The sequence below is a fragment of the Aspergillus ruber genome (assembly GCF_000600275.1).
Source record: "Aspergillus ruber CBS 135680 unplaced genomic scaffold scaffold00004, whole genome shotgun sequence".
NCBI lineage: Eukaryota > Fungi > Ascomycota > Eurotiomycetes > Eurotiales > Aspergillaceae > Aspergillus > Aspergillus ruber.
Window position 1 is genome coordinate 779,855 of NW_024467300.1, and position 27,662 is coordinate 807,516.

Below are 27,662 nucleotides of genomic sequence, written 5' to 3' on the forward strand. Positions count from 1 at the left end.
AAGAAGTCGGTGAGATCCTATTCTATCCTGGTATGTATTCGTATTACTAGTACGGTATTTGGGGTGTGTCTCATAGGGCGTATATCTATTTATACTGGTGAATCATCGACCGCCTTACCATACCGTACTATACCGGATACGATACATTCGGGCATCAGTCTTGGATATGCCTGACCTCCTATACTGACTATCAACATTATATAGCTACAGAGTACAAGTCTATATAACTATCACTATCCTGTATCAATACACCACCGCTCTTCCGGCGTTACAGAATCACACGAGTTCCACTGCAGCCGGCTGATCGCTATCTCACCTCGCCGATGCGAATCCTGCCACCGCTGTATTCGGGACTGCCATTAAGGGCTGACTTTGTATACCTCAGGCAGGATAGGTATATGCAAGCCCTCGAGGCACAGGCCACTGCCAACTCATTGCATTCGTACTCGATCAACCGTTGGGCATCTGATGGGGGAAAAAACCACTCAAGACTCATGAAGAACAATTAAAATTAACAGTCGATCCATCGAACAGATAAAATATATAGAAAAGTGGTAGTAGTCGTACAGTCGGAGCCAAACATCTTGGTCAAACAAATCGAACAGATATCAAAATGGGTATAAGAACCAGCAGAGAACACATTCATAAGAAAAAAAATGAGAGAACGCTTCTCGTCCACACACTGGCAAGAGTAGCAAAAGTTGTACAGAAACGACAGATAAGAACGATAATGAAAAAGGGGAACCGCAACAGACATGCTTCTTTTTTTTTTTAAAGAGAAGGAAAATGTTTTTTTCTTCTTGTTTTCCTCGAATCGTTTCATCCCCGGATGCACAATTATATCATGTTCGTAGTGTCCATGCCATCGCCGGGCTTGCTGGGTTTGCCCCGGTCAGCCGTGCCAGCAACAGGCGACTCAGCTCGCGACGATGTGTCATCATCCAATCGTCGCCGCCATTCCGCCAGGCTGTCACTCAGCCCACCCTCATGTGTTTCCTTGGTCGGGGTGCGGTCGATATCAGACTGCGTGCTCAACCGGTAGTTATTAGTACTCTCCCAGTGGGTGCGGAGAGCCTCCAGTTCATTGGCCAAAGAGTCCAGCGCCACCGACCCACGGTTGTCCGGGAACGAAGGGTCGTCTTGCGAGACGTTGCTATCCGCGCGGGTCCGGCCAATCGTGTTGCTCGATGCGTTGCTGTGGGTGCGTAGGATGCCGTTGGAACCCTGCCCGCCGTGCTGGGACTGCCGACGGTAGTGGCCGACAGAGTTCTCCACTTGGTCCAGCAACATGGTCACCTTTTGCTCGGCGTCAGAGGCACGGGTCTCCAGCAAGTTGTTCTCTTGCTTGAGCTGCTCCAGTTCAGCACGGCTTCGGTCCGCAAACGCTGAGAGCTGTTGTTGCATGCTATTGTACTCGGATCGGGATTTGTCCTTGACCTCCTCAGCAGAGGCCAGATCCGCCTTGAGCTGAGCAACCTGGCGCTCCAAGTTGGCAATGGAGGCGTCCGTATCCTGGTTCAGGTCGGACACGGACTGGTTCAGTCTCGAGCGCTCCGTCTCCTGTCGACTAGCATCCAACTCCGACTGCATCTTAACACTCTGTGCCTTGTAGCGAGCAAGCTCATCCTTCATGCGCTTCAGCATCTTCTCAGTTCCCTTGACGTAATGGACGGCGGACTGGTAGTCATTCTCAAGTTGCTCCAACTTCTCCCGGTAGGCCCGGTCGCTCTCCTGCTCGCGCGTTTCAAAGAACACCTTCATTTCATCATGAGACTTGAGACTAGCAGACAGCTGCTGCTCCAATTCCCGAAGTCGGCCCTGCTCCGGTGTTCCGTATCGCGATCCCGGGGAGTCCAGATGAGGCGAGCGTCGGGTGTCGGACGCGCTGCTTCCACGCTCCCCAAGGAGATCCTTCAGAGCAGCATGCTGGATGGCCAGAGCACCTGCGTCGCGCTGGTTGTTCTCCAACTGACTCTTGAGCTCCCGGTTTTCCGTAGCCGCCGCCTGGCTCTCCTTCATGACTGTCTGAAGCTGGCGTCGGAGCTGCAAACCTTCGCGGCTAGCCTGTTCCTGGTAAGCCTCGAGGCCAGCGATCCGCTCTTCAGCACGGCGTAGCTTGTCGGTAGCTTGGTCAGCAGCAGCCTGGTTAGCCTTGGCCAACTCGTTGGCCCGGGCCACGTGAGACTCCAATGCCTCCACGCGCTGGTCCGCGACGGAGCGAGTAGTGTTCTCCAAGTCAAAGGATGATGCTCGCTCCAGGCCAGACAGGAAAGCAATCTTGTGGGTTTCCGCTTCCTTGGCATGGCTCTGAGCCAACTCCTCAGCGTCGCGCAAACGCCGGGTTGCATTGTCCAAGTCCGCCGTTCGCTCGTCGTATTCAGATCGCAATTGGAGCAGCTTCCGTTCGAGGCCTTCCCGAATCTCCCGTTCCTCATCCAATTGTTTCTCAATGAGCGTAGTTTTGCCGGCAGAAGCCGCCACGGCCTCCTTGAGGGTTCCCAGGTTGCCACCATAGTCCCTCAACCTAGTGGACGACTCGTCAAACTTGCGTGAAAGTTCCTCCTTATCAAACGTCATTTGTTTCAAGGCGGTTTCAGCCTGAGAGCGCAGCAATGATTCTTCTCTCGCAGCTGCTTCGGCCTGATAAAGTTCCGATCGCAAACTTTCCATTTCGAGCGAATTGGTCTGCACTTCCAACTCGGCGAGACGCTTCCGGGTTGCTTCGCTTGTTTCCTCGGCCAATTCTCTGGTTTGTTTCTCCTGATCCAGCTCAGTTGTCATGGTCTCCAGCTTGGCGCTTAGTTCCGCATGCGAAGCCAAGACCATGGCCAATCGTCGACTGATATCCGTTCCACGTTCCGAAATGGTGCCGTCAGAATCCTGAGCAGAGGCGTCCGGCTGTGGGGTGCCCCGTTGACTGCCGCCATGGGCGGCGAGTTTGGCGCGAGAATAAGCGGCTTCGTTGACTGCCAGATCCCTCTGGTGTTCAACCTCTGCAACGCGCTTCGATGCGATGGCCGCCTGTCGATCCACAGTGGCCTGCATCTTAGCTAGTTCCGCCCTCATCGCAAGGAAAGCCTCGATCAAGGGACGATCCTCGTCGGAAAACATGTCAGGGGTACGGTCGTTGACAGAGGTGCCAGATGGGCTGGGGTTGTATCCGGACTTCTTCGCCAGCGCCAACTCAGAGGCGTACCAAGCATTGCGGTTCTTTGCGGCTTCCAATTCCTTCGTCAGGACTTCCTGGTGCGGAGTCAGTTTGGGTGAGCGAGGCTCCTCGCCAATGCCAGTGGCGTTGCCAGTGCTAGTGCCAGTTTTGGAGTTGCGGAGACTGCGGGAATCAATGGAGCCGTCAACGCTTGCTTGACGACCAAGAATCGACTCGTCTGTGCTGTCGAGGGAAGTGCGCTGTCTCTGACGCAACGAGCGTTGCCGGGCCGGTGCACTAATCAAAGGGGCCGCCTCGCCAGCTTCCATAGCTTTAGCAGACATACGAGATTGCTGCTGAGCAGGTGTTCGGCGATCGCCTGGTGCGGGAGCAGCGGCTTCTTGCTCCTGAGAAACAGGTTTGAACTCCTTCGAGGTCTCTCTGGTTGCGGGCGGCTCTCCACCCCGCTCTGGGCCCATACTCCGCATGGCTTCCATCGGTGGACTTGCATATCCACGTTCCGGCTTGGTTGGTGTTTTGCTTCGTGGGTTCATGATCGGTTGCGGTGCGGAACCCCGAGGCCCTGGCGTGGGAGCCTGGCCAGGCGGAGGTGGTCCAGATGGCGCCTGTGCAATGGATGCCCTAGGGAGTCGCGATCCTGGACCTGGGCTGGGACCCTGCTCTGTAGGCCTGCCATTTGGGCTCGCCACCATTTCGCGCGACGGTACTGGGCCTCTTCTTGGTTGTGGCTGCACCTGCTGCTGTTGCTCTACAGGGGTATGGTTCTGCGCTTCCCGTGAGGTTCGACCAGTAGGGCTATTCTTGTCCGCACTCATTTTCCTCATGCCGGCAGCGGCAGCTCCGGGATTCTGAGCTTCGACGGGATAGCGGATCTTGCCAGTATCCAGCACGTACGCCATGCTGAGCTCAACGGGGTCCCTGGGTGCGGAGCTGGGCTCACCGGCCATGACAATGATTTGCTTTCCAAACGCCGTCATGCTGTGACCGGACCGCGGAGAGGGTGCGGGCCCCATGTTCTGGAACGAGTACCATCGCCGTGTGGAAATGCGAAAGGCCGCCAAATCACCCAGATCCATACCCTCATCGGTACGTCCACCAAAAACGTACATCACATCGCTCACCAACGCCGCTGCATGTCCCTCTCGAGGCGTGGGTATGAACCCGACACAGTCCAATTGGGACCACTGGTTCGCACGCGGATCATAACACCAGACGTCGTTGAACCATTGCATGCCATTTGTTCCACCAAACCTGCGCTCAGTGAGTCAGCAAAAACAATGTTCAGTTAAAGCGGTTGATCTAGTGAACCGAAAGAAGGGGTTGTTGTCTTATTCCATACAGGTATAGTCGATCATTGTAACTAACTATTGAGTGATTCGTTCTGGCGGGTGGTATTTCTCCTGGTGCAGGCCCTCCATCGTGACTATTTCGAATCAAGAACTCCCATTTGTTGTTCGGATTCTGAAGCTGATTGAGGTCAAATGCAGCCAAGTCGTTGAAAAAGAAGCCCTCAACCTGACCACCGAAGACGTATAGCCTGGAGCCTAGTATGTTCAATGTATGACCATAACGTCCAGAAGGCCGTGTGCCCGGAGGGATAGCGCGCGACCATTGTCGGGAAGCTAGAAAGTTGATTAGATATCTTCAATCGCAAGGGAAAGGGAGAAGCGTACAAGTATTTAAAAGATATAACGTGTCGTCTAGCGCGTCATTCTCGTCAATCTTGGTATCACCTCCGAATACGATGAATGCGTTTCCAACCAGCAGACTCGCATGGCCCACCCGGGGCCCCGGTCCTTCGGAGACGGTCACAACTGGAACGCAAGAAAGGTTTCCGCCGCTACTTTCCACCATCCAGAGGTCTCCCTTGACTGTCGCACCATCAATTAGACCACCCATCATGTAGATATCGCCCTCCTTTGAAGCCAATGAGTTGATTGCCGCGCCGTATCGTGGGAAGGGGTTCATTTGCGGCGAAGAAAAATTGATCCGCCGTTGGGACCAAGGATAGAGGGAGGAATTGGGGCTTGTGGCTGGAGGAGTAGTAACGGTTCCATTCATCGCTTGTGGTGGTGGTCGTTGTATCTGGATTGAGTGCGAATATCCCGTCAGCGACTGTGAATGTCCACCCAGTATAAGCATAGACTAACCTGTGATTCTGACTCTGCTCTTTGTCGCAATCGTTGCTGATCGGGACTGTTGGGGTTGACGGAATTCAGGGAATTGTTGTAGCTGCTGCTAGGCGTAGGAGTCTGCGACAAGCCATCGCGATCCTTGAGGGAACCATTGAGGGCTGGGGGCGATGCGGAGGGAGCCCCTTCGGAAGTATGAACATTTCTCGTCGCGGGAGGAAGGGCGGTACCCTGTTGCTGCTGGTTTTTCTTCGATTTGAAGAGAAAAGCCATCGTGGGAGGAGGGAAGGAGGTAATCTAATTATCGAATCGTAGACGGGTCGTTTCTGGACGCGGGACAGGGGCGGTCAATTAAGAGGTTTTAAAAAAGATATAATAAAAAGGCGCCAGGCTGCCGAAGAAGAGAAAAAAAACAACAACAACGACACAACGAAAAAGCACCCAAGAGAAGGGCAGAGAAGAAATGAAAGGAAAGGACAGATCCACGGCCGGGGTTGGGCGAGCAGCGATTGACCGCCGTGGCTGGAGATTCTCACGGGGTTTTTTGTCGTGGATGATAAGATGGAAAAGTGAAGGAAAAGAGAGAGCAAGGGGAAAGGGAAGGAAGAGAGAAGGAAAAAAGAACTAGATGAAAAAAGAAGCAAAAGTATCGACTAACCCAGCTAGGAATAAGAGAAGAAGAAGAAGAGGAAATGAACGGGAGAGAAGATGGCCTGTGGTGGTGGTAAGTGGACTCTCTCTCCCTTTTTCGGGGTCAAGCCAGACTCCGCGTGCGGGAGCACTATCGAGTCTCACACAGTAATAAGAGGACTGGTTATGGGCGCATTGAACCGTTTTGAAAGAGAATGGAATAGAATGAAAATAACATGGAAGAAGTACTACCTGTACAAGTAAGTACTCCGTACAGAGTAGAAGTGATCAAAAAACCACAGGAAGTCGGGGGGGTTGGGAGAAGAAGAAGAACAACAACAACAACAACAACAGAAGTCAAGAATAAAGAACAATAGAAGATTCCGGCGTTTCACACCGGCTGGGCAGCGGAACTGGTGTCAATTACCCTGGCATATGATATAAGGATGTTCTCTTTTTCTACAGAAAGAAAAAAATCAGGGGAAGTCCAGATGGAACCACGGGCCACTCGGTGTATTCCACCACCTCTACGGAGTATCCAGTAAAAACTGCAACGGTTTGATATTCCACTGAGAATAATCCAATTAGCCAGTTCTCTGTTCAATGCCACGTGAATTTCCATGTCTACGTACAGAATTAAGGACCATTCGCATGCAACAATGAATTACAGACGCATCAATTAGCAGCAACCTACCTGTCGCAATCACACCCACAGTACAAATCCATATATATCAACTTCCGAATGACTGGTCGATTCGCCGACCACTTGGCCTGAACTCGTGCTTTACAATCTTCTTTTAGCGGGCTTCAATGCCATTAAGTTTTTGGCTTGGTGCTGTCTTCAACAGTCATTGGGCTGACCATAAAAACCTTTTTTTTTTCTGATCCGGCCGATCCAGGGGTGCTATTATTATTCCACCATGACCGGTACATGCTCGGTCTGATACCCGACCATGTAGTTACGGAGTACAAGAATGTATATGCACATACGTCCCGGCGGCTAGGGATGCCATGCAAGCGAAGGATCTTCATTTTCTTTATTGTTTCCAACCATTTAGAATGGAGAAAAAGAAATATACAATGTTCGGCGAATCGCCTACATCACGCAGTCACCGTGATGTGACAGAGGTGCAGTTGTACACCAATGCAGATACAATTACTGTGCATTTCCATTGATCATTACAAGTAATTCGCCCAGGTAATACATAGTATTGTTTACTCGTATGATACAAGCAAGTCTAAGACACATTTCGATTAATTGGACAGTGCACTTACTCCGAGTCTACTTGTACTCCCTACTCTTTGGGTGACACCAAATCACTCGAAGTAGTATAGCGTGTCTGTTTAGGTTTAGCGTCTCTTTTCCGCTTGGCATCGCTGTGCGTGCTCTATGAAGTCGCCCTCCATCACTGCTCAACTTCAACCAAATTTTTGCTGTTTTTCCTTTCACCTTTCGCCCCTGTCGCCTATGATTTTGGTGAGGCATTCTGCTATTGAACTTCTGCCTATTCCCCTCATTGTGCCACCTGTCACGAGCTCGGCTAGGATAATGGAACATCCAACTCATGGGTTCTACCTAGGTAGCTATCGACGAGAATATTCGACATAAGGAAGAAAGAAGATAACGCTGCAATCATCAACAAGGCAAACAACCCTGCTTCGCATGATAGCCAGCAAACGAGACCGGGCCGTCACACCACCCCCTTTTTGTTGAATGCAGTCATAATCACTTGGACCAGTAGCTCAGTGGTATGGATACTGAGCCTGGCTAACCTGCCGGTGCGCACATCACCAGGCAGTTTGTAGGTTCGAATCCTGTCTGGCCCTCCACCCACAAATCTTGTCTATACCAAGGATCTATCTTTCGAAGGTTCCCCCCCGAGCCTGGGCGGAGTTTTTTCCCCTGTGGAAAAACAGGTGAATGCCGGATAGATTCCCTATACCAAGAGGTCTCACCTTTACTAAGCATACTACTGCGCGGGAGGTACTTCCTGTACATAAGTAGCCTCAGGCTCTTATCAGGCAGTTCCTGGGAAGGGTAGTAAGAATAATTTGATGCCTTTCGGCATAGTTAACAAATTCGTACGTGAGATGGGATCCATGGTTGTCGGGGAGTAGTCGATAATTTCCAGTCTAATTCATATTAGTTAGATTGATGGATAAATAGATTGGTTGATAGATAGATTGATAAACTCACCTGTCGCTTCCTTGAATTCTCATGGAAGTGTTGGATCCATGCGCCAGTTTGATGGTAGATCAGCATGTGTATACCAATTTTCCTATGGCCTTTCCCACGCGCAGTAAAGAGAAGCACGGGAGCACTCATGAGTATCATATTCTATAGCAACCTATTCCGATATCCCGCAACCGTTACGACCTATAATATGTTCTTGTTGGAGTCGGGTACGGTGTGCTAGTATGAAGTTCAGGGCGAATATATATTATGAACAGAAAGCCCATGAAAGCCACTCCAAACCTACACATGCAAGAGGCTGTCCCTATATTCTTGCTTTTTCATTACACTACTAACTCAAAAAAGTTACTATAGACGCTAAAATAATCCAACTAAGTTTCCAATGGCTATTCACTGCCAAACAGCCGGAGCCGAACCTTGCATGCAACACGAGCAACTCCACAAACCACTCTCAAACAATTCGGATCCAGGACATCGTTCGATCTGAAACATTGATCTGGGGAAAATTTTAACTTGCATAAGCGATCTGTCCGCTGCGCGTTTGTTTCACCGGAAACGAACGATGATAGCTGTAAACACGGAAGACATAGAAATTCATTCCCGCTTCGATATGAGACATTCCAGGGAACCTTCCAGAGTTTAATTTACTAACATAACCAACTAGCAGGTATTATCGAATTACATGATAAAAACTCGTGGCCCAGGAAGGAGCGCCGGCCAATTAACATCCACATCCCTTGCCCAAATCCTTTTCAAAAGCTCCAACCCCTTCAATATATTCCCAAACCCATTACGATTATATTGCTTCAACAAGAACTGCTCGAAAAACTGCTGGTCCTCTGGCGAACAGCTCTCAGACGCTGCGATAAAGGACGGCCAGATCAAGGAGTGGTCACCGGGAAATCCCTCGGGGAAAGGTTCAAGGCTGGCTCGAAATCTTGTGACCACATCTGCCGATGATAGTTCGTTACCCGGGGGTTTGCTAAGAAGAACACGCTGTAGATATATATCGTAGGCTTGCTGCCTTAAACTGGCTATTAGATCTATCATGTACTGTTTTTCTGGGTGAAAGCGCGAGCTATAGTAGAGGCAGTCGAAGCTATGCGGGGCTTGAGAGAGGATCGTGGATACGCCAGTTTGTTGGCTGATAAAAGGTGCAGCATAAACTCGCATCCTAAGATAATCAGTCACATCATGAATGGAATGGTATGGATCTATGGCCCTACTTGTGAATTTGCCGCAGCGCAAACTCAGACAACTCATCTGGCCCAAGCCCATCTTCACCACCAACAATATCGAGAGCGGACTGGAGAAGATGGAAAAGAATCGGAAAGTCCGAACACCCAGTGACCATAACTGCAACAAGCAGGACAATGATGGACAGGATGACTAGTCGTTTCGTTTGGTGGTCATATTGATCTAGACCCTTCCGGTTTTGAAGCTCACGGATTGCCTCGAAGTAGAGAGTGCTTGGTCTGGCAAGACGTTGATTCTGAACTTGGACTCGGCCACCGGATTTGCGGGAAAGGTGGAAAGAGGAAACGGTCAGCACGGCCTTCATGACCAGTTTGTCCCCCCAGGCTAGAGGGAGAACCAGATGGCGCCATCCATTGTGGTTGTCGTCAATTACGACCATTTCGGGGGCAATGTTGTCCGAGACTGATAGGTTCAGCACGAGTAGCTAGGACTTAGTGATGCATACATACAATATTTCACAAGGAATCGTTCCGATCCTTCCGAGTTCCCCCAGGCGAGCGCAGGTTGCAAACTATCAGGTCTTGGCTGGCCGTGAGCAGCGCCATAATCCGTTTCACTCCTAGATAATTCTATCGATGCGCCTCTATCAATATAGGCCGCGCTGGACATCAACGAACCAGAAGAATCGAGAGCATCTGAAGCCTCAGGATACTCCATTGGCGCTCTCCCCTTCAGACGCTCAGACCCATCGCAGAATCTATACCTTACCCCAAATCCACTACACAGAATGCCTTTAGATACACATTTCCCACACGACGGCTGCGTCCTGTCACAGTGGATTCGCCGCTGTGAGCATTGATAACAGCCTGAGCGGGGAATGTCAGTAAAAATTCTTCCACCTATTCTCCATCTTTCTTCTCGGGACGCGCCTTTAGTCTTTGGCACATATGGCCGTTTTCGTCGGGTCATTTCAAGATAGACACCAAATCTTATTAATCGTTATAGCTTGGAGGATAATGGAGAGGATTCAAAAGTGCAATAAGTTAATTAGAGGAGCTTCTTATCTTATCTTGGTATCGCATCTCCGCAGAATGTACGTTTGAGGTTTAGTGTAACGGGGCTAATTTGGGGATTATTCCTGAATAGAAAAGTGGATGCTATGCTAGCCCTAACAGATTATACTAGTTGCGACAGTCAAAGAGCACATAAGTATGTAGGATATAAATGGCAATGGAAATTCAATAAAGCCACGCAAAAATAGAGCTATTGAACATGAATAGAATCAGATTACTGCATAACCCTCTCCCAAATCCCATCTACATCCTCATCCGGACTAATATTATCAACAATACCGAGCGCCGTCGTAGGCTTTTTATACCCTAGTAGCTCAAGCATTTTTGGACTCATTCCACGTACTTTACTCCGCGGAATTGCAAGAAACTGGTTCTCCTCGGTGCGGAGATGGCCCCGGGAGAAGAACAAACCGTGCATCGTGCGGACGGAACCCGGAACCGAATTGTGTCCGCCGCCGTGATAGGCAGAGGCAAGGAAGATTAAGGCTGAGCCAGGTGACATTTCTTGTAGTTGTTAACTATATGTCGAGTTGAGCAATAGAAGGATAGAAGGCTTACCTGCAAAACAAACCTCAGCAGAGTTCGCCCACCGGTCATCGTCCCATTTATGACTCCCCGGCACAAACATCGTAGCCCCATTTTCCCTAGTAACTTCGCATCCGGCAATCAAGCAACCAAATTGACTGGATTGTTGGAAGCTCCACGGCTGAAAGGGGTTTCGGGAATGACGAATATTATGGACACCGTCGTCCCGATGCAGCAGTTGTCGAGGTGCCCCGTACCCGATATTCATCGACACACTCAGGCTCAATAATGGATCGATTATATTAGGCTCCGCGAAACCCTCCCGCAACAGCGTAAAGTCTTCTCGCAAAATCCGCTGTCGCAGGGCCTCTAGCATGGGGTGCTCGCAGATCTGAGCGATTGTCTGAGATTTTCCCACCAAGCCGGGAACGAGGAAGGTCTGCGCTGGAATGGATGGGAAGGCGTCGCCGTTGACCTTCTTGTTTTCCAGGTGTCGACGAGGCCTGTTACTCCAAGGTTCTAGTTCATTTTCAATGGCAGCTAGTTCGTCTGGAGAGACAAGATCTTTGAGGATCACGCCGCCATCACGCTCGAGGATGCTGAGAATGTACTCTATCGGGTGGGTGGCTGGGATAGTTGTGATTGTAGATTTGGGGCAATATGAGGGATCAATTGGAGGGGGTGTGGGAAGGGGAATTCGTGCCATTTTGTAAAGAAGCAGCCTTAGATGTGGGATTTGGTGGCTTAGTATTTCGGAGAGGAAACTGTATCCTTATACTCACGCTTGACTCAGATGCAGCCTTGTTAAGAATTATCGGGGCACACAAGGCAGGAATGGAACGAGGCGTCTCTAGTCGATAACCATTTCATCCGATGGTATTTGAATGATTTCGGCCGCCCCGCATTGTATCGTCATATCAGGATAAACGGGAACGGGCCGGGACAGCCATGATGCTGGAAAAGGAAATCCATCCCATGAAATTAGTCTTTTCAATAAAGATAGCGGGGGTGATTTTGCACATGACGCATGTGTTGGAGATACCGATGCGGGATTTGCGTTGCGTCGCATCCCTCTTTCCCGAACAGGTAACCAAAATGAGAGCACTTTGCATATCCGATGACAGGGATCGGAAGTAAACCTAATTCAGCATAAAGATACTATTCCTATCGGGTTATCTTTTGCGTCCAATGGCCTTCCTCTATTATAGAGAACTGTATTCGATGGCTCTGATAGGTTGCATGGTGGCAGTTGTTCTACCTGATGGAGATTCGATCCGATCGAGGCCAATGTAATCACCATTGCACTTCATGAGTACGATCAAGATATATAAGGACAGTCCTATCCTGGACGAAATCCTCATGTTTACAACCCTTACCTCATAACCAGAACATCCTCGCAGAATTCGACTTCCAAAGCAGACATGGCACCTGCAGCACTCGTCGCGCCTCCAGCCCCTCCAAGAGTGGTTGGACCAGAAACGAGGAGAATCACCCGTCCCACCAACAAGATTCCCAAATTCTTAATTGATGAAGCATGTATCACAAACAAAGAGTCCTTCGACCCGGAAAAGCATGTCAACTTCCAGCCTCCGAGCAAGATCTATACCATGAAGGAGATTGGCCTTGAAGGACATGGAATTTCTCCCAATGCAGTCTCAGAGCCCTTTCCCCTATTTACTGAGGGAGCTATCAAGCAGATCCGAGCAGAGGTCTTTAGTGAATCTGTGCTCGAGTCGTGCCAGTACTCTTCCACTTTCGTCAAGAACATGGTGAGAGGCATGGGTCCTGTGTAAGTAAGTGGCTCACTTTAGGAGATTTAACCTGTTAACTGTTTTCTGAAGGCGAGCTCCGTTCACTTATGATGCTTGGTATTGTCCAGAAGTCCTTGCAAGAATCTCAGAAGTTGCAGGGATCGAATTAGTTCCGGTATTTGATTTTGATATTGGTAATGTCAACATCTCGGTCAACGATCCGAGCAGCACAAAAGGCCCAGACGGTTCAAAGTGCGATAACCTGTCCGCTTTTGCGTGGCACTACGACAGCTTTCCATTTGTTTGCGTGACAATGCTGTCCGATTGCACCGAAATGATTGGCGGAGAAACTATGATAAAAAATGGAAACGGAGAGACTATGAAAGTGCGTGGACCAACAATGGTATGTTTCTTCTTATCTTTCTGAAAACTCCTTGGCTTACTGATATTGTACAGGGCACAGCGGTGGTCATGCAAGGCCGGTATATCGAACATCAAGCCTTGAAAGCCCTCGGAGGTCGCGAACGCATCAGCATGGTGACCGCCTTCCGGCCAAAGTCACCATTTGTCAAAGACGAGATCATCTTGACTGGTGTCCGTGGAACAAGCGATCTGTCGGAGCTCTACAGCCAGTATTCTATGTACCGATTAGAGGTCCTTGAAGAGCGTATTCGTGCTCATATGAAGAAAGAACGGAAGCGGGAGGATGCCAAACGTCCGTTCGACGTTGACAATACAAAGAGGTTTCTGATGGAGCAGAAGGAGTTCCTGGAGTCCATGCTAGAGGAGATTGTGTAATATAGTGATAGCGAGAGCGATGAAGTATGACGGTGGTAGTAGTATTTGATTCTAAACATCTCTTGCATTTCGCTTTTGAACAATTAGTTTTTACAAATTCATTCTTCACAGTATCGAAGCAACACATACAAAATTCTTTCCATATGAACTCCACTATATCGCCAACGCCACCGCACAAGGAAATGATGAAGATCTTCTTGCAGGGGGTATAATTCGGACACGATAATTGCCTGTCAAGGTCAGACTTTCCACGGACACATATTACCGTCATCAGAAACTGCTATACAAAACTCCCTCTCGAAGAGATCTAGAAACTTTTAGCATATGTCAAAGCTATTGCAAGGAACCACGTGCGAGTCTACATAGCCGCAGACAAATTTGGGGTTATCCCATTCAAGGCTTACGCTGCGAAGAAAATCGCTGACAAGATCAGCGCAAATTGGCGATTTACAGTATTTCTCGAAGTAATGAGCTCAGTAACACTGCACGATCCAGGTTTTTGAGACATTATCACCGATATCAAGTCAAAGAACCTCACCGACATGAAACGAGGACCGGTTCTTCGACTTACAAAAGACTTTGCGATTCTTTCAAGAGTGTTGGAGAAAAGCATGGTGAAAGAACTGGAAGCAGAGAGAGAGAGGAAATTGTGCAACCTGGAATTTTGGACAAGATTTACCAGAAACCGAATTGTTATGATTGCTGCGAATCTTGCTTTGCGTTGTTCAATGTGAAGATGTGTGAGGGGGAGTACCAACGCGGTGTTTTCCGTTGTGGTGAGTGTCAAACACGAAGGTGATCTTATAGATCTGGAATGTGAATGTACATTTTTAGATTACTATACCATGGCCGAGAACATAAATCGAAGGTAGTTTGGAGCAAGAAACATCATCGGGACCTTAACCACAGGACTATCGTAAAGAAAACAGCGATTTTGAATCCCAACATTATTAAATATACCAGATTGCAGTGCACGCCCCCGACAGGAAAGGATGCAATGGGCCTCCTTTTTGGCAGACGAACTCTGTCCATTTGGACAGGCCACTATATGATACAAACTCCCAACTTGACCGCCGCCCCTCTAGGAGAGTACATGGCGATTTGTTAAACACCACCCGAAGTAAATTTACCAGCATAGAGATATTAATTAGGATGTATAGTATAACAGGGGGATCGGGAAATACCCTTCTCCAAACTGATCGTGTATGTATTGGGTTGAAAGGCAGAGTCTCTTAGTTGCTTTTGACGGTTTTGCTTGGTCTGGCCTGGATTACAGGGCGAGAAAACATTTCGTTTAGTAATGATCAGCTTGTTGCCAATTTTGACAAAACAATGCGTGTCTATACCCCTGTCACTGGTATTAGCCATTTCACCTATGCCACCTCTTCAAATGTGATGTACGATGTAAGTCCGCCAATCTCTCATTCCTGAGCAATAAAGATGGCTAGGGGGCTTCTCTGCGAGCTAGTAATAGTAACTACTTTCATGGCATATTACTCCATTATGTACTCCGTACGGAGTAAAAACTTGTAACTACATAGTTAGAATTGTCGTTGTTGTAGATGCATCTGACGTAATCACCCATACTGTTCCCGTGACCGTGCCAAGACATCGCGCCAAAGCTCCATGGAGAACATCTTCGCAACGATCAAACCGTTAAGTACCATTTCTCTTCCGTCTGCAGCCTTTTCTTAAGCTGCAGGATTTTGGACGAGGCCTGTCAATTGCTTGAAGTCGTTGGAAGTCCTGCCATCGCTGGGTTTGCGCTTTGGAATCTTGCTAGTCCTTGGCAGTGGCACCCACTGCGCAACCGTCTTCAGTCGCTGAGCCGCTCCGGTTTAGGCTTGTCAATCCAGTGCCTCTTCAGTGCGCGCTCGATAAGCTGACATGGTTGAGAGCCGATAGTGTCGATCAAGTGAGTATACAACTTATTACTTCATTTCTAAATGCTCACTTCGCTAATCCACTGTGTTCAGATTTGGTAAACTCGCTCACTCATTTTTCGACGGTCTCGAAATCCTTAGTCTCTCCCTCCCACGATGATTATCTGCCCGTCATGAAAGATCCAACTATCGATATGGACAACCAGAACAATACCATGTTGAAACGACAGTCGCCCAACGTGCAGGCGGAACCGCGCAGGAACCCCAACAAGACGGTTCGAGTCGCTTTCGGCCCCGACATCGAGACGCACATCCCTCCTCACGACAAGTCTCCCGCACCAAATCACCATCGGTCTTTTACCACATTCGACCAGAAGTTTTCTGTGACCTCGCCATCATCGGGGCGACCGACCAGCTCGGGCGGTGACAGCGTAGCGTTGGTGACGGAGGAGCGACCTCGGTTAACATCGGATGTTGCATCGGATAGTGGACGACCGACTGCGGCCCTGAAACGGGCCAGAAGTGATTATGGACCACGAGTGGAATTTGACAAGACTCTTTTTGGGGATGACGATGAGGATGATTTTGCCATGAGACATGGTTGGCAGGAGGAATACACCTCGAGTGAATACCTCAAGGTCCTTCATTCGGTAAGCAGAATGTTCTGGCTGTTGGATGCTGCTACATTATAGCATACCGTTGATTGCTAACCCACGTGTTTCACCAGAACTTTTACATGTATTTCACGGAGAAGCGTCACGAAACGAACGGTATCCCAAGGGATCCTGTTGGAAGTTGGCCAAGTCAGGACTGGCGTATGAAAGATCGCCTGAAAACGGTTTCCGCCGCGCTCGCCATATGCCTGAACATCGGTGTTGATCCTCCCGATGTCGTCAAGACAAACCCAACTGCAAAGCTCGAGTGCTGGGTCGACCCTAACCCAACCGCAACTACCGGGGGTGGGCAAAACAAGATCATGGAGCAGATTGGGAAGAAGTTGCAGGAGCAGTATGAAACCCTGAGTTTGAGAACGAGGTACAAGCAGTACCTCGACCCGTCCGTAGACGAGACAAAGAAATTCTGCATACACCTTCGCCGTAATGCCAAAGATGAGAGAGTTCTCTTCCATTACAATGGTCATGGAGTCCCGCTGCCGACTCAGTCGGGCGAGATTTGGGTTTTCAACAAGAACTACACTCAATATATCCCCGTCTCATTGTACGACTTGCAGTCCTGGCTCGCAGGTCCCAGTCTCTTCGTTTTCGACGTCTCGCGCGCGGGCAACATCGTCCATAACTTTCACGCGTTTGTCGACAAACACGAGAAGGAAAATATTGAGGCAAAAAAACGGGACCCTAGCTCCCTCATCCAGAACTATGGAGATTGCATACTTCTGGCCGCATGCCAGAAAAACGAGTCTCTTCCGACAGACCCAGATCTACCGGCCGACCTGTTCACCAGCTGTTTGACCACACCCATCGAGATTGCTCTCCGGTACTTTATCCTTCAGAACCCGCTAGAGACAAACATCTCCATTGATGAGTTCGCAATTCCTGGTCGTTTGCAAGATCGGCGCAGCCCACTTGGAGAATTGAACTGGATCTTCACTGCCATTACGGACACAATTGCATGGAACACTTTATCGCGACCCTTGTTCAAGAAACTTTTCCGACAGGACCTGATGGTTGCTGCTCTTTTCCGGAACTTCTTGCTCAGTGAGCGCATTATGCGCACGTATAAGTGTCATCCGATATCTTCTCCAGAGCTTCCAGAGACTCACCACCACCCGCTGTGGAAGAGCTGGGATCTGGCAGTTGAGATGGTTCTGGCACAGCTCCCTGCGCTCATTGAACATGAAGAGGGCCGGCGGCATTATGAGTACCAGCATTCTTTTTTCTTTGCTGAGCAACTCACAGCGTTCGAGGTTTACCTTTCCTCTGGACCCACTGAAAAGAGCCCACCAGACCAGCTGCCAATTGTTCTGCAGGTCCTCCTGAGTCAGGCACATCGGCTGCGAGCGTTGATTCTACTCAGTAAGTTCCTTGATTTGGGGCCCTGGGCCGTCCATCTCGCTCTGAGCATTGGTATCTTCCCGTATGTCGTCAAGTTGCTGCAGTCGGCCGCTCAGGAGCTAAAACCTGTCATGGTGTTCATCTGGGCCCGAATCATGGCAGTCGACCATACTGTCCAGAATGATCTACTAAAGGACAATGGCATCCACTACTTCATCAACATCCTTAACCCCTCGTCTCCGATTCCTGTGGGCAACGCTAGTGAACACCGCGCTATGTGTGCCTTCATTGTCTCGATTTTCTGTAAAAATTACCCTCAGGGCCAGAACGTTTGCCTATCAGCAGAGCTTTTCGATTCATGCTTGAGGCATTTAACAGACGTCGAGAATCCTCTCTTGCGTCAATGGTCGTGTCTTTGCCTGAGCATGCTCTGGTGTGACTTCCCCGAGGCCAAATGGGCTGGCATTCGTTGCGCGGCCCCGGCCAGACTTTGCGAATTGAACATTGACCCTGTGCCAGAGGTGCGGGCTGCGATGTTGCACGCACTGACAACATTCCTGGGCATTCCAGACCTGACGGACCAGGTGGCGCAGATTGAGGAGTCGTTGGCTATGACAGTGCTACCAATGGCTTCGGATGGTAGTGTCCTTGTGCGGAAGGAGCTGCTTGTCTACTTTTCGACTTTTGCCAAACGGTATCAGAACAAGTTTATTGTTGCTGCATATGAGGAACTCCAAGAGGAGAAGCAATCGCTTCTCGACAAGCTCGCGAGTGAGACGCCCCGGGATTTCCCTTTCGATGATGCGCAGAACGGGTCTGCAGATTCAAGCACCAAATTCCATTCTCTATCCCGCAATACTACATTTGGCACAATTTGGAAGCAGCTTCTCATTCTTTCTGTTGATCCACACCCTGATATCGCACAGGATGCTGGCGCGATCGTGGACTACATCCATGTCACACTGCTCCAATCTCCTATGGCATCAGTGACCGATAGGATCCGCAGAGAGATTATGGATATCACATCTCGTGTGCCACAGAGACTACCCATTCGTGAAAGACCCGAATCGAGGAAGGTCGTACCCCCTCCCACGCCTCCCTCGCAAGCACAAACAAAACAGGAAGGGTATCTCTCACTGGGCATGAGGCGGACAGCAAGTGTCGCTGCGTCACTGAAAAATCTTGCCTTCGGTGGTGCGTCTGGCTCAGAGCTGGCTTCCCAACCCCCAACATCGCCTTCGATGTCGAACCGCATGCCCATTACCCCCCGTGGGCGCGCTCCTCCAGAATGGACCCGACCCCCAGAGGTCAACGACCATGTCGCTCCGGCGACTGCATACCACCAGGCGCCTACCCCCACATCTCGTGGATTTGAGCAGAGGGATACGTCTGTGCTCCCAACGATTCCACTGTTGAGTAGATTTTTGGATTGGTCTACGGAGTACTTCCGGGAACCCCAGATGAAGCCCAATGAACCCGATGAGCCGGGTAGTGCAGATTACAACGAGCGATTATGGCGACGGAGTCGCAACGAAAAGATTATCACAGAGACCCAGCCCCTTAAACCCAAGGCTGGCAGCAGTCGATGGGATAATTCGTTGTCCCTTCTGTCGAATAGCAGTCAGCCGATGAAAATGTGCTTCCATCAGTTCGAAGATCATCTCGCGGTTGCTGATGATCGGGATACCATCGCGTAAGTTAAAATAACACTGAATACCATCTTGGCTTTGGGCTAACAATCGTCTAGAATCTGGGATTGGCAGAGCCATAAGCGTCTCAATCGGTTTTCGAACGGGAACCCACCGGGCTCAAAGATCAATGAAGTCCGGTACATCAATGAAGACGACCAGGCGCTCTTAATGACGGGCTCTTCCGATGGTGTTCTCAAGGTTTTTAGAAACTATGAGTCTGCCAAAGATGCCGAAATTGTCACTGCTTTCAGGGCTCTTCCAGAGCTTCTCCCCAGTACTAGAAATGCGGGACTTGTTCTTGACTGGCAACAAGGACAAGGAAAGGCGCTTGTTGCAGGTGATGTCAAGGTTATCAGAGTGTGGAACGCAGCCACCGAAGTCTGCAGCAACGTATGTACCGTATCGACCTTACCGATAAGACAAGCTATCTAACATTTTACAGGACATCCCTGCACGGTCTGGATCATGCATTACTTCTTTGACATCTGATCAAGTTGCCGGCAATATATTTGTGGCCGGATTTGGTGATGGTGCTGTCCGTGTCTTCGACCAACGTCTGAAGCCAACAACGTCCATGGTCAAGGTTTGGCGTGAACACAAGCAGTGGATTACAAATGTCCACATGCAACGAGGCGGTCTTAGAGAGCTGGTTTCTGGTAGCCGAAACGGCGAAATCAGACTCTGGGATCTTCGAATGGACGATCCGATTTCGACAACATGTGCTACCTCAGACACCCTTCGTACTTTGAGTGTTCATGAGCATGCCCCGGTGTTCAGCGTGTAAGTTTCACTGGTATTTACTTTTGGTTGTGCAGATAGTTAACAAATTTGGCTACAGGGGCACCAACCGTCATGAAGTCAGGACGTTCAACGTGGATGGCAGCCATCTGTCCACTTACGAGCCCTATACGAGCTTCCTCCACCACAACCGTTCTTCTCCTATCGCCAACACTGCGTTCCACCCGCACCGTACCATACTCGCCTGCGCAGCGCTTAATGATAATCACATCAACCTTGTCAATTGTTAGATGAGGTATCATTCTGCTTTTCATTTCTTTATTTGATGATCCGTACATACCATTTGCACGGCGTTCTGGGTTATGATGATGTCTTTTTCTCTTTTGCTTTTGTGTAAGTCTTCCTCTTTCTTTTTCTTACTTAGATGGGATTAGGGATGTTTGGCGTAGGATGGTAGTAATGACGGATGGATGGATTAATGGCAGATTATTCACGTGAATTTGTATTCGTGTTTCTGGGCTTCTTAGAACTGTACATAGACTGGGATTCTCCTTTCATCCATTACTATCTATGCTTAACCACTCCATGACACCTGAATAAACGGACATAGATGGTCAAGAACCCGTGTATAAGAACGCTTTTGACAAACTCAATCCGATACTGCACCAACAACTAACCTTCTTAAAGCAATAAACCTAGGTAATGATCCCATGGTTAACTCACTATAGGGCCTGGTATGATATTTCATCTTAAAGAATCTCGTCACACCACCCGCACCAGGTACCCCAATCCTCTCTTGATCAACAAGCCTAGTGAGAACCGGTGTCGCAAACTTTCTGGAAAGAAGATGCACAACGGTCTCGTCCTTGGTGAGCCCAACAATATGCTCAGCCACAGCATCCACAACCGCATCCATCAAAGAGCCCTTCGGCAACAATTCCCCCCTGTCGTTTAACAATAACAATTATGGCATCCTGAACCGACTGAATGGATTACTGAGTCTCCCAGTGTTCCTCCGCCCAGAGCTCCTACTTAATAACATAATTCATGACACTGGACATTTGGAGGAACATCGCAGCGCAGTAGACTTTGACGTGGTCGCTGCCTGTATTTGCTTGGTAGTCTTGCGTGTATAAATACGAAATCACCCACTCCATGATTCCTGGGTTGTGTGGGAAGAATATATCGACATTATTTGTAGACTCCTGGTCCTGGTCCTGGTCCTCGATATTTAGCTGATATCCAGCGGCCCTTCGACGGCGCAGCAGAGGAGATGGTCCCTAGGGATATTTTCAATATTATTGTCGATTGACATTGTGGGTCTTGTTAGCTTCAGCGAACTATTTGTATTTGTCGATGTAGTCGGAGCACTGCCATAGACTTGAGAGAATGCGCAAGATGACAGTTTAACGATTTGCCTAATTTATCGATGTGCTTCCTGCAAGCTGTTTTGCGTGACTGACTATGGCACAGCAGGAACCCTAATTGATCATAACATAACTCCCCCTGATAACATATTTTGAGGTCTTCGTAAACGGTATCCGGTTGTCCAGGTTGGACGCATGGATTCCTTTTTTATAGCTATAACAACCGATATATTCAAAATATCACAATGTCTCTTGTATAACAAACCTCTACAGCCAACATACCTTTTCTATCACATTTCGATATCTATATTTTACAGCATGCCCTCAGGTCAATTGAACACCTGAATCACGGAGGGAATGTGGGCCCTACCCACATCCTCCAACGACTCACTGAGCGAATGAACGACTACGGAGATCCAAGAGACGAATAAATACATGCAGCTCAAGAACTTCGACTCCTCAGCATAGATTCAAACGAGACACCTTGCCTCACCAAAACGGCACTTTTCTCCTTCCTTCCTTCAAACCCAGGGAATCCTCTCCATTCCTAACAGAAGCAAGATCCATCCTATTGAGGGTGTGCGATACCTTTCACAAGCACTGTTCTCGCACATGCAACTTCCAGAGTCCTTAAGCCTGGAGAAATCCCTCCACGCGCTAACATAGACCAACTACGATAAAGCGCACTATATCAACCATGACGGAAACCTCTGCCGCGGATGTACACCAGACCACAGGCGGCTACTATACCACAGTCTAGCAACAACTTGAGACAACGAAAATCTTCGTTTTGGCCCTGAGGACTGGGGGAAATAAGCAGAGTGTAGGATCTTCGATGAACTCGCGGAGTACCGCCGCGCAAATGCGGGAACTAACTGCGACGAGGATGGTGATGAGATGTATCTTGAAATCGTCAAAGTGGTATTTTCGACACAGCCGGGGATTTCGGAGGCACTAAAGCCGGTATTCAGGGGTGAGTTTCAAGTGCTGGCTAAGGAGTTACATGGCAATTTCGTCTGGCTAAACAAATTGGCTTTTCCACCGGAAAGGCTTCGTGGACTGATCAAGTTGCTTTTGGTTATGCAGCTTGGGGATTGTGGGATGCTTCCGGATGAGCAGGTTTCTGAGTTTGAATGTGTTGCGGGGTGCAATGTCAGGTTGTTCCAGAGGGTGCCTGGTGTAGGGATTACTTGGCCAATGTTTGATAATGCTGTTAAAACAGTAGTATGCTGTCCTTCTCTTCCAATGAAACAGCGCTAACTAGCTCTAGCCATTACCATTTGGCTCTGTCTATGTTATCGCATCAAACCATTATCAGAACACCGGAGCATACTACAACTTCAAAAATGTCATCCCCAAGCCAGGCAACACCCTCACCCACCCAAAACTCACCCAACTGGTCGTCGTTTTCTCTACGATAATATCGCTTGGGATGAGCTACAGTTATTCTATCACTACAGCTCAAGGGTGAACCGGTTACAGCCGCTAACCTTGCCAATGCCATTGTAACCACAGAAGGCTTCATTTCTCCTGGAATCTTGAATGATACTACACGAGTACAACGGCGCAAGTCGAACCAAAGAGGCCACCTTCGGTGTTTTTAACACCAGCAACGCTCATTACGATACCGAGACCCAGCCAAAGAGACAGGTAGACTGGAATTATACATTTCTTTCCAATGGAGTTCCGTACATGGTATTTTCTGGGGAACTGTTAGGAAACCCAGCTAGGAGATGATTGCGGGGAAGCTTTGATGTGGTGAAAGAGATGTGATGTGGCGGTGGTGTTCTCTAGAGATATTGGAAAAGCGGCATCAGTGCAGTGTGTGGATGGGAGGGAAGGTGCCTACGAAGCAACGGAATGGAGAGGAAATTGGAGCTTGCAGGTTGAAGTGAAGGGGTTAAAATATGGTGTTATGTGTGATTATATGTTAGTACATTCACATTCTTAATGAACAGTTTGAGACCCAAAACACATATCAAATCACATCGTCCGTGAACTATTCCTCCCACTGAGCCGGTTTCTCCCGAATAAGCCCCTTCAATCCCGCTTAGAGTAAAGAAGAAAAAAATAGATCCAGACATAGTGCCCGAAGTACAGAAGATGGACCTGGCAGGACCAGACTAGGGCAAGCAAGGCGACTGCGGCCAAGTGGAAGGTTGATCGAGAACCGCAGGAGCTCGTAAGTTTAATTGCATTATCTTGATTTAGAACCTCCTAACGGGAACTCGGGATAGGGTCCGGCTTGAACATTCAGAAGACTATAATACTACTTCCAACCTTGAGCAGAAATATAATGCCATCATTCTATTCATAAAGATATGTCTATAATAAAATAAAAAACAATTCCAAAAGTCATCGCAAGAAGTCATGTTCAGCAAAAAGTTAAAAACAGAATAAACAAGAGGGTATCTATGCCATGCTCTGGTAAGAAAAAAAAATAAACAATCTCCAGCCATACTATTCCAATCGAGACCAAAAAAAATACTACAGTTCAGGCCTGCGGTGCCGTATCAAAATAAACTTCTTCTCCGGTTTTTCTGCACGACGCGGCTGGACTGCACGCCGGTTGATAAGAGGGTCAATCTCAAAGTAGCTGCGGCGTCCGGTATTGGCTTTGTCGCAATAGCGAGAATTGACATATCGGAATTTTGTAAAGGGATCAGGATCCGATAGTCCCATGTCGCGCTCATGAAGATAATCGAAAAGGTTCGCAATGACACCCCCCAATAGTAGTGTTGCTTGCTTCGCCATAATGCAGTCCTGCTCAGAATCTTTTGAGAAACTGTAATCACGAGCGACTCCCTCAATTTTCATTTGAAGTGGTTTTCCCTTGCGCGAGTCCTCTCTGTGAAACCAATTGTTTGCCTCTTCCAGCCTCGCTTGAACAGCCATAACGGGTCTTCCAGACGACAAGAGCTCAGGTAAAAGCGCATTTGAAGGCGGGTATGGAAGTCCTGGGGGAGGTTTCAGAGCTCTTCCGGCGGCTGTGGACATGCTCTTCGGTTTGTGCCTAGTATCCACTACTTCTGCCTGTTAGCCTAAATTCTGGGTTTAGACCATTTATAGCTTACCAGGATTGGTGGAATCGACTTTAGAGCTGCCTATGATTGACAACTGACCATTCCGCATGCGTTTTTCAGGCGTCTGTGGGCTCAAAATGTCGTCTGGTTCCTTCTCTCGAGCCTCGCTTGGCTCGCTCGGTGGCCCTTGGGAAGCAGCCCGTTTACCACTTAGCTCAGACTTCTCAAGAACAACGTCAACAAAGGCTTCGAGGCCCTCTTTCCGTTTGCCGTTATCTGTAATCGCTTCTTGCTGTTTTATCCATGTTGGGAAAGCGTCATAGTCTTCTTTTCGTCTTCGAAATGCATCCCTAAGTTCTCGGATCTCTTCTTCCTCCGTTCTTTGCCTAGAAGAAGGTATTGACTTTCGTGAGTACTCGGGGGGCGTCAACCGCTCTTCTGAACTAATTGTGCTTTGATGGGCACTTGGCTCGACACGAGCTTCATCTTCAACTTTCTTCAGTACTGCCTCCTTCATATCTCGCCTCTTTTCTTCGTCCGTCTTAGCAGAGGTTTTTGACTTTCGCGAAGGACCAGCATGCTTCTTCTTTGTATCATCGTGAGCGGCGCCTATTTGAGCGGGCATATGTTCAACATGTCCCTCAGTTTGCGTTGCCAAATGTAGATTTTGATAAAGTGGATATAGTTGAAAATTCCGATAAGGTGCCACAGAGTATGGACGTCCGTAAGCCCCATCGTAGGCAGGGAAGGTTGACTCCGGCATATAGCCACCCTCAATGGGATAGCTTTGACTGAAGGACCCAGGCTTGACCGTAGCTGACGAATTTGCCGAGGTAGCTGTGGGAGTAACCGAATATGCAGAATATGGTGCAAATGTTGGATACTGGTATGCTGGATACCCTGAATAATAGCCGTATGCTGAAGGTGAATAATACTGCGAAGCATAACCCTCGGAGTAACTTAGGGGATTATACTGTATGGGACCGAACAGGCGAGGATCTGGTCCGCTTATTGGGTCGCTCATGTTCTGCAAACGCGAGGCGGATTCCCTAAACAACTCGCTCGTATGGCTTTGCGGCGTGCCCTGGTCACTGGGGCTATGCCTATAGAAAATACAACTGCGAGACCTATCCGGGCTGTCATCGAACTCCTCCTCTTCCTCCGAAATATCCTGGCTTCCATTTTGCGCCATATGCGAACAAGACACTGGCTGTGATCTCCACGATCTTGCATCTGGACTTGAATCAAGGAGAGAGGGAATCGGTTGAGTGGGCATCGTAGGATCAAATCTTGCAACAGGGGCAGCCGAAGCAGACCTGCGAGAGAAGTGGTGGGCCTTGATGGGATGCCTTGTTATCATGGTGAGAGCGTTTGGCTGGGGTGCTGATGCAAACGAATAGATAGAACGACGACGAATCTATATATGCCCGATACTAGTTGTAGGAGGGTGGTTATATGATCGCAGGGAAGGAGAGGGGCACTGGAGTCTGGGGAAACGGTGAATAGAAGCTGGCTGGGGAAGAACAACACAGTTAGTGAAGGTTATGCCTCCTGGTTAGGAGAACACTTACATATGGGAGAGCTTCATATGTAGCTTAGGATCGTAGCAGCAGAATAAGTTGAATTGAGTGGGAGTAGGAGTACGAAAGAAGAGGGTCTTCTGGGGAAACAATGCACTTACTCAAAAAGGAAAGAATAAAGAAGGCCGCTGCACGCAACAACCCGATGGCATTGAATTTATGATAAAGGAGGATTTATTTAGCAAGAACATTGTATACTGGAACTGTGACTGACTCTCTTACTGTTAGTTATACCATAGGAATGCCCGAGATAGAGTAATTAGGCCTTCTTCACGCCCTATTTTTGGACTATAGTTCGGCCATTCCTAATGATATTGCATCTGCAATTGCCATCTCAAGCAGCGATAATTGCAATCGCCTTCCATATTCTGCAGCCATGGCGAGGGAGGAGTGGAATATGTCTTCTGGCGACGCTTCGATTTCTTAGGATGTTAGTACACTTCGACACCTTCCCTTACGTGTAAGTCACTGACGCTATGCTCGTCGAGGATGTAAATAGTGACAACTATTTATTTGGGGACCAGGGCTCTACAGCTCTGGTAAGTGAGACCCAGCATCTTCGTTTTCCTGTTGCTAACAAGTTACAGGAACGCCAATGGATTTCAATGCACAAGAAGGATAACACGTTACAAAATCTTTGACAAAAACCTTGCTATCGCGTTTTCTTGTCGCTATAAGGATGGAAAGCTCGAGTGATGTCAACGCCGCATGAGGTTTTGAGAGTTTAGAAATAAAGTGCTTGTGCCTGATGTTGAAGATGCCCTTGTCCACCTACACCTCTGGTTCTATGCTTTCTTCAGCAAGTCGAGATCACTGGTTATACACTGCAAGCATTTTAGATGTCCATAATCTGTGAGAAATTCGTAGAAAATGACAATTATGTTCCTATAAAAGGACTCAATCTGCTATAATACACGAAACAAAAGAAAGCCCAATATTATCAAGTCAGAATCAAAGTCAATAACGCATTAGTCGTAACATGTTGTCGTTGCTCCTTTAAAACGGCAATTAGCGCTGAGTTCCAAGAGTAGCGCGGTTGTCCAAGTCCGAGTCAACTCGGGGATCCAACTTGTTGGTCAAGTTAGAGTTGTGAGGTCCTGCGGTCGAGCTCGGATTGTTGTAGCTGCTACCACCCTGAGCACCACCGCCGAAGGCCTGGTGACGAGCACGGTTGTCTTTGTCGGAGTCCACTCTGTAAAATTTGTTAGATAAATGATCCTGTAAGCTCCTCTCTTGAACTTGTATGAAAATACGTATTTACCTCGGGTCTAACTTGTTCGCCAAGTTCGAGCTGTGACGACCAGTGTCAGAACCACCTCCATGGCCTATGCCACCAGTTCCTGCGCCGGTGCTGTCAGTCTGGCTGCCATAGCCTCCGGTCTCAGATCCATATTTGCCGGCTCCGGAGTGATAGTTGGACTTGCTGCCATAACTGTCGGCACCCGAGCCAAATCCACCTGTCTTGGAAGAGGCATAGTTGTCCGATCCGGAGCCGTAGTTTCCAGACTGGCGGCCACCAGAGCCGCCAGTGTTTGAAGATCCATATTTGTCTGATCCGGAGCCGTAGTTTCCAGGCTGCTGGTTACCGTAGCCGCCAGTGTTCGAAGATCCGTAGTTGTCGGTTGCTGCTCCGAAGTTGCCAGTCTGATGGGAACCGTAGTTCCCGGTCTTGGGGGAGGCGATGTTGTCATGTCCGCCGTAGCTTCCAGACTGTTTGTTACCACTACCATAGCCGCCAGTGTTTGAAGATCCGTAGTTGCCAGCACCCGAGCCAGCGGTACCCGAGCCAGCAGCGCCCGAGCCATAGTTACCACGAGGGGAACCATAGTCACTGGCACCGGTGCTGTAGCTGCCAGTATCCTTTCCGTAGCTGCCAGTGTCCTTTCCGTAGCTGCCAGT

At 48.8% G+C, this 27,662-nt stretch overlaps 9 protein-coding genes across 9 annotated transcripts in view; 3 read left to right on the forward strand and 6 right to left on the reverse strand.

The window, feature by feature from the left end:
• Positions 1–666: 666 nt before the first annotated feature.
• Positions 667–5,751, reverse strand: EURHEDRAFT_270423 (putative cell polarity protein (Tea1)). Its single transcript, XM_040778156.1, has 4 exons — positions 5,320–5,751; positions 4,843–5,254; positions 4,509–4,791; positions 667–4,420 (listed from the first exon to the last, which is right to left on the reverse strand). The coding sequence occupies exons 1-4, from the start codon at positions 5,572–5,574 to the stop codon at positions 838–840; spliced, it is 4,533 nt and encodes a 1,510-aa protein (XP_040641813.1). The 5' UTR covers positions 5,575–5,751; the 3' UTR covers positions 667–837.
• A 1,373-nt stretch (positions 5,752–7,124) lies between these two features.
• On the reverse strand, positions 7,125–7,598 carry EURHEDRAFT_270780 (uncharacterized protein). The gene has a single exon (XM_040778157.1). It carries the CDS (start codon positions 7,496–7,498, stop codon positions 7,214–7,216), a length of 285 nt encoding a protein of 94 aa, XP_040641814.1. The 5' UTR covers positions 7,499–7,598; the 3' UTR covers positions 7,125–7,213.
• A 1,147-nt stretch (positions 7,599–8,745) lies between these two features.
• On the reverse strand, positions 8,746–10,321 carry EURHEDRAFT_528826 (Zn(II)2Cys6 transcription factor). Its single transcript, XM_040787081.1, has 4 exons — positions 10,252–10,321; positions 9,832–10,188; positions 9,352–9,784; positions 8,746–9,299 (listed from the first exon to the last, which is right to left on the reverse strand). The coding sequence occupies exons 1-4, from the start codon at positions 10,289–10,291 to the stop codon at positions 8,804–8,806; spliced, it is 1,326 nt and encodes a 441-aa protein (XP_040641815.1). The 5' UTR covers positions 10,292–10,321; the 3' UTR covers positions 8,746–8,803.
• Positions 10,322–10,535: 214 nt separating this feature from the next.
• On the reverse strand, positions 10,536–11,908 carry EURHEDRAFT_521049 (phytanoyl-CoA dioxygenase family protein). Its single transcript, XM_040786834.1, has 2 exons — positions 10,954–11,908; positions 10,536–10,899 (listed from the first exon to the last, which is right to left on the reverse strand). The coding sequence occupies exons 1-2, from the start codon at positions 11,624–11,626 to the stop codon at positions 10,610–10,612; spliced, it is 963 nt and encodes a 320-aa protein (XP_040641816.1). The 5' UTR covers positions 11,627–11,908; the 3' UTR covers positions 10,536–10,609.
• Positions 11,909–12,341: 433 nt separating this feature from the next.
• On the forward strand, positions 12,342–13,469 carry EURHEDRAFT_448983 (uncharacterized protein; the record flags this gene model as incomplete). The annotated part of the gene is made up of 3 exons (XM_040783778.1): positions 12,342–12,709; positions 12,762–13,074; positions 13,128–13,469. 3 exons carry the CDS (start codon positions 12,342–12,344, stop codon positions 13,467–13,469), a joined length of 1,023 nt encoding a protein of 340 aa, XP_040641817.1.
• Positions 13,470–15,567: 2,098 nt separating this feature from the next.
• EURHEDRAFT_449414 (ubiquitin-binding TORC1 subunit KOG1) lies at positions 15,568–20,083 on the forward strand (the record flags this gene model as incomplete). The annotated part of the gene is made up of 5 exons (XM_040783810.1): positions 15,568–16,002; positions 16,080–19,057; positions 19,112–19,445; positions 19,498–19,835; positions 19,894–20,083. The coding sequence occupies 5 exons, from the start codon at positions 15,568–15,570 to the stop codon at positions 20,081–20,083; spliced, it is 4,275 nt and encodes a 1,424-aa protein (XP_040641818.1).
• A 2,090-nt stretch (positions 20,084–22,173) lies between these two features.
• Positions 22,174–22,852, forward strand: EURHEDRAFT_270839 (uncharacterized protein). The gene is made up of 2 exons (XM_040778158.1): positions 22,174–22,384; positions 22,431–22,852. Exons 1-2 carry the CDS (start codon positions 22,241–22,243, stop codon positions 22,629–22,631), a joined length of 345 nt encoding a protein of 114 aa, XP_040641819.1. The 5' UTR covers positions 22,174–22,240; the 3' UTR covers positions 22,632–22,852.
• Positions 22,853–23,647: 795 nt separating this feature from the next.
• EURHEDRAFT_375086 (uncharacterized protein) lies at positions 23,648–25,543 on the reverse strand (the record flags this gene model as incomplete). Its single annotated transcript, XM_040778712.1, has 2 exons — positions 23,648–24,183; positions 24,235–25,543. The coding sequence occupies 2 exons, from the start codon at positions 25,541–25,543 to the stop codon at positions 23,648–23,650; spliced, it is 1,845 nt and encodes a 614-aa protein (XP_040641820.1).
• Positions 25,544–26,430: 887 nt separating this feature from the next.
• dprA (putative cell surface protein) overlaps positions 26,431–27,662 on the reverse strand; it is a 1,948-nt gene continuing 716 nt past the window's right edge. The window contains exons 4-6 of the mRNA XM_040778159.1: positions 27,313–27,654; positions 27,025–27,159; positions 26,431–26,955 (exon numbers count right to left, since the gene is read on the reverse strand). Coding sequence (XP_040641821.1) covers positions 26,772–26,955; positions 27,025–27,159; positions 27,313–27,654 — 661 coding nt within the window. The 3' untranslated portion in view covers positions 26,431–26,771. The remainder of the gene's footprint in view (positions 26,956–27,024; positions 27,160–27,312; positions 27,655–27,662) is intronic.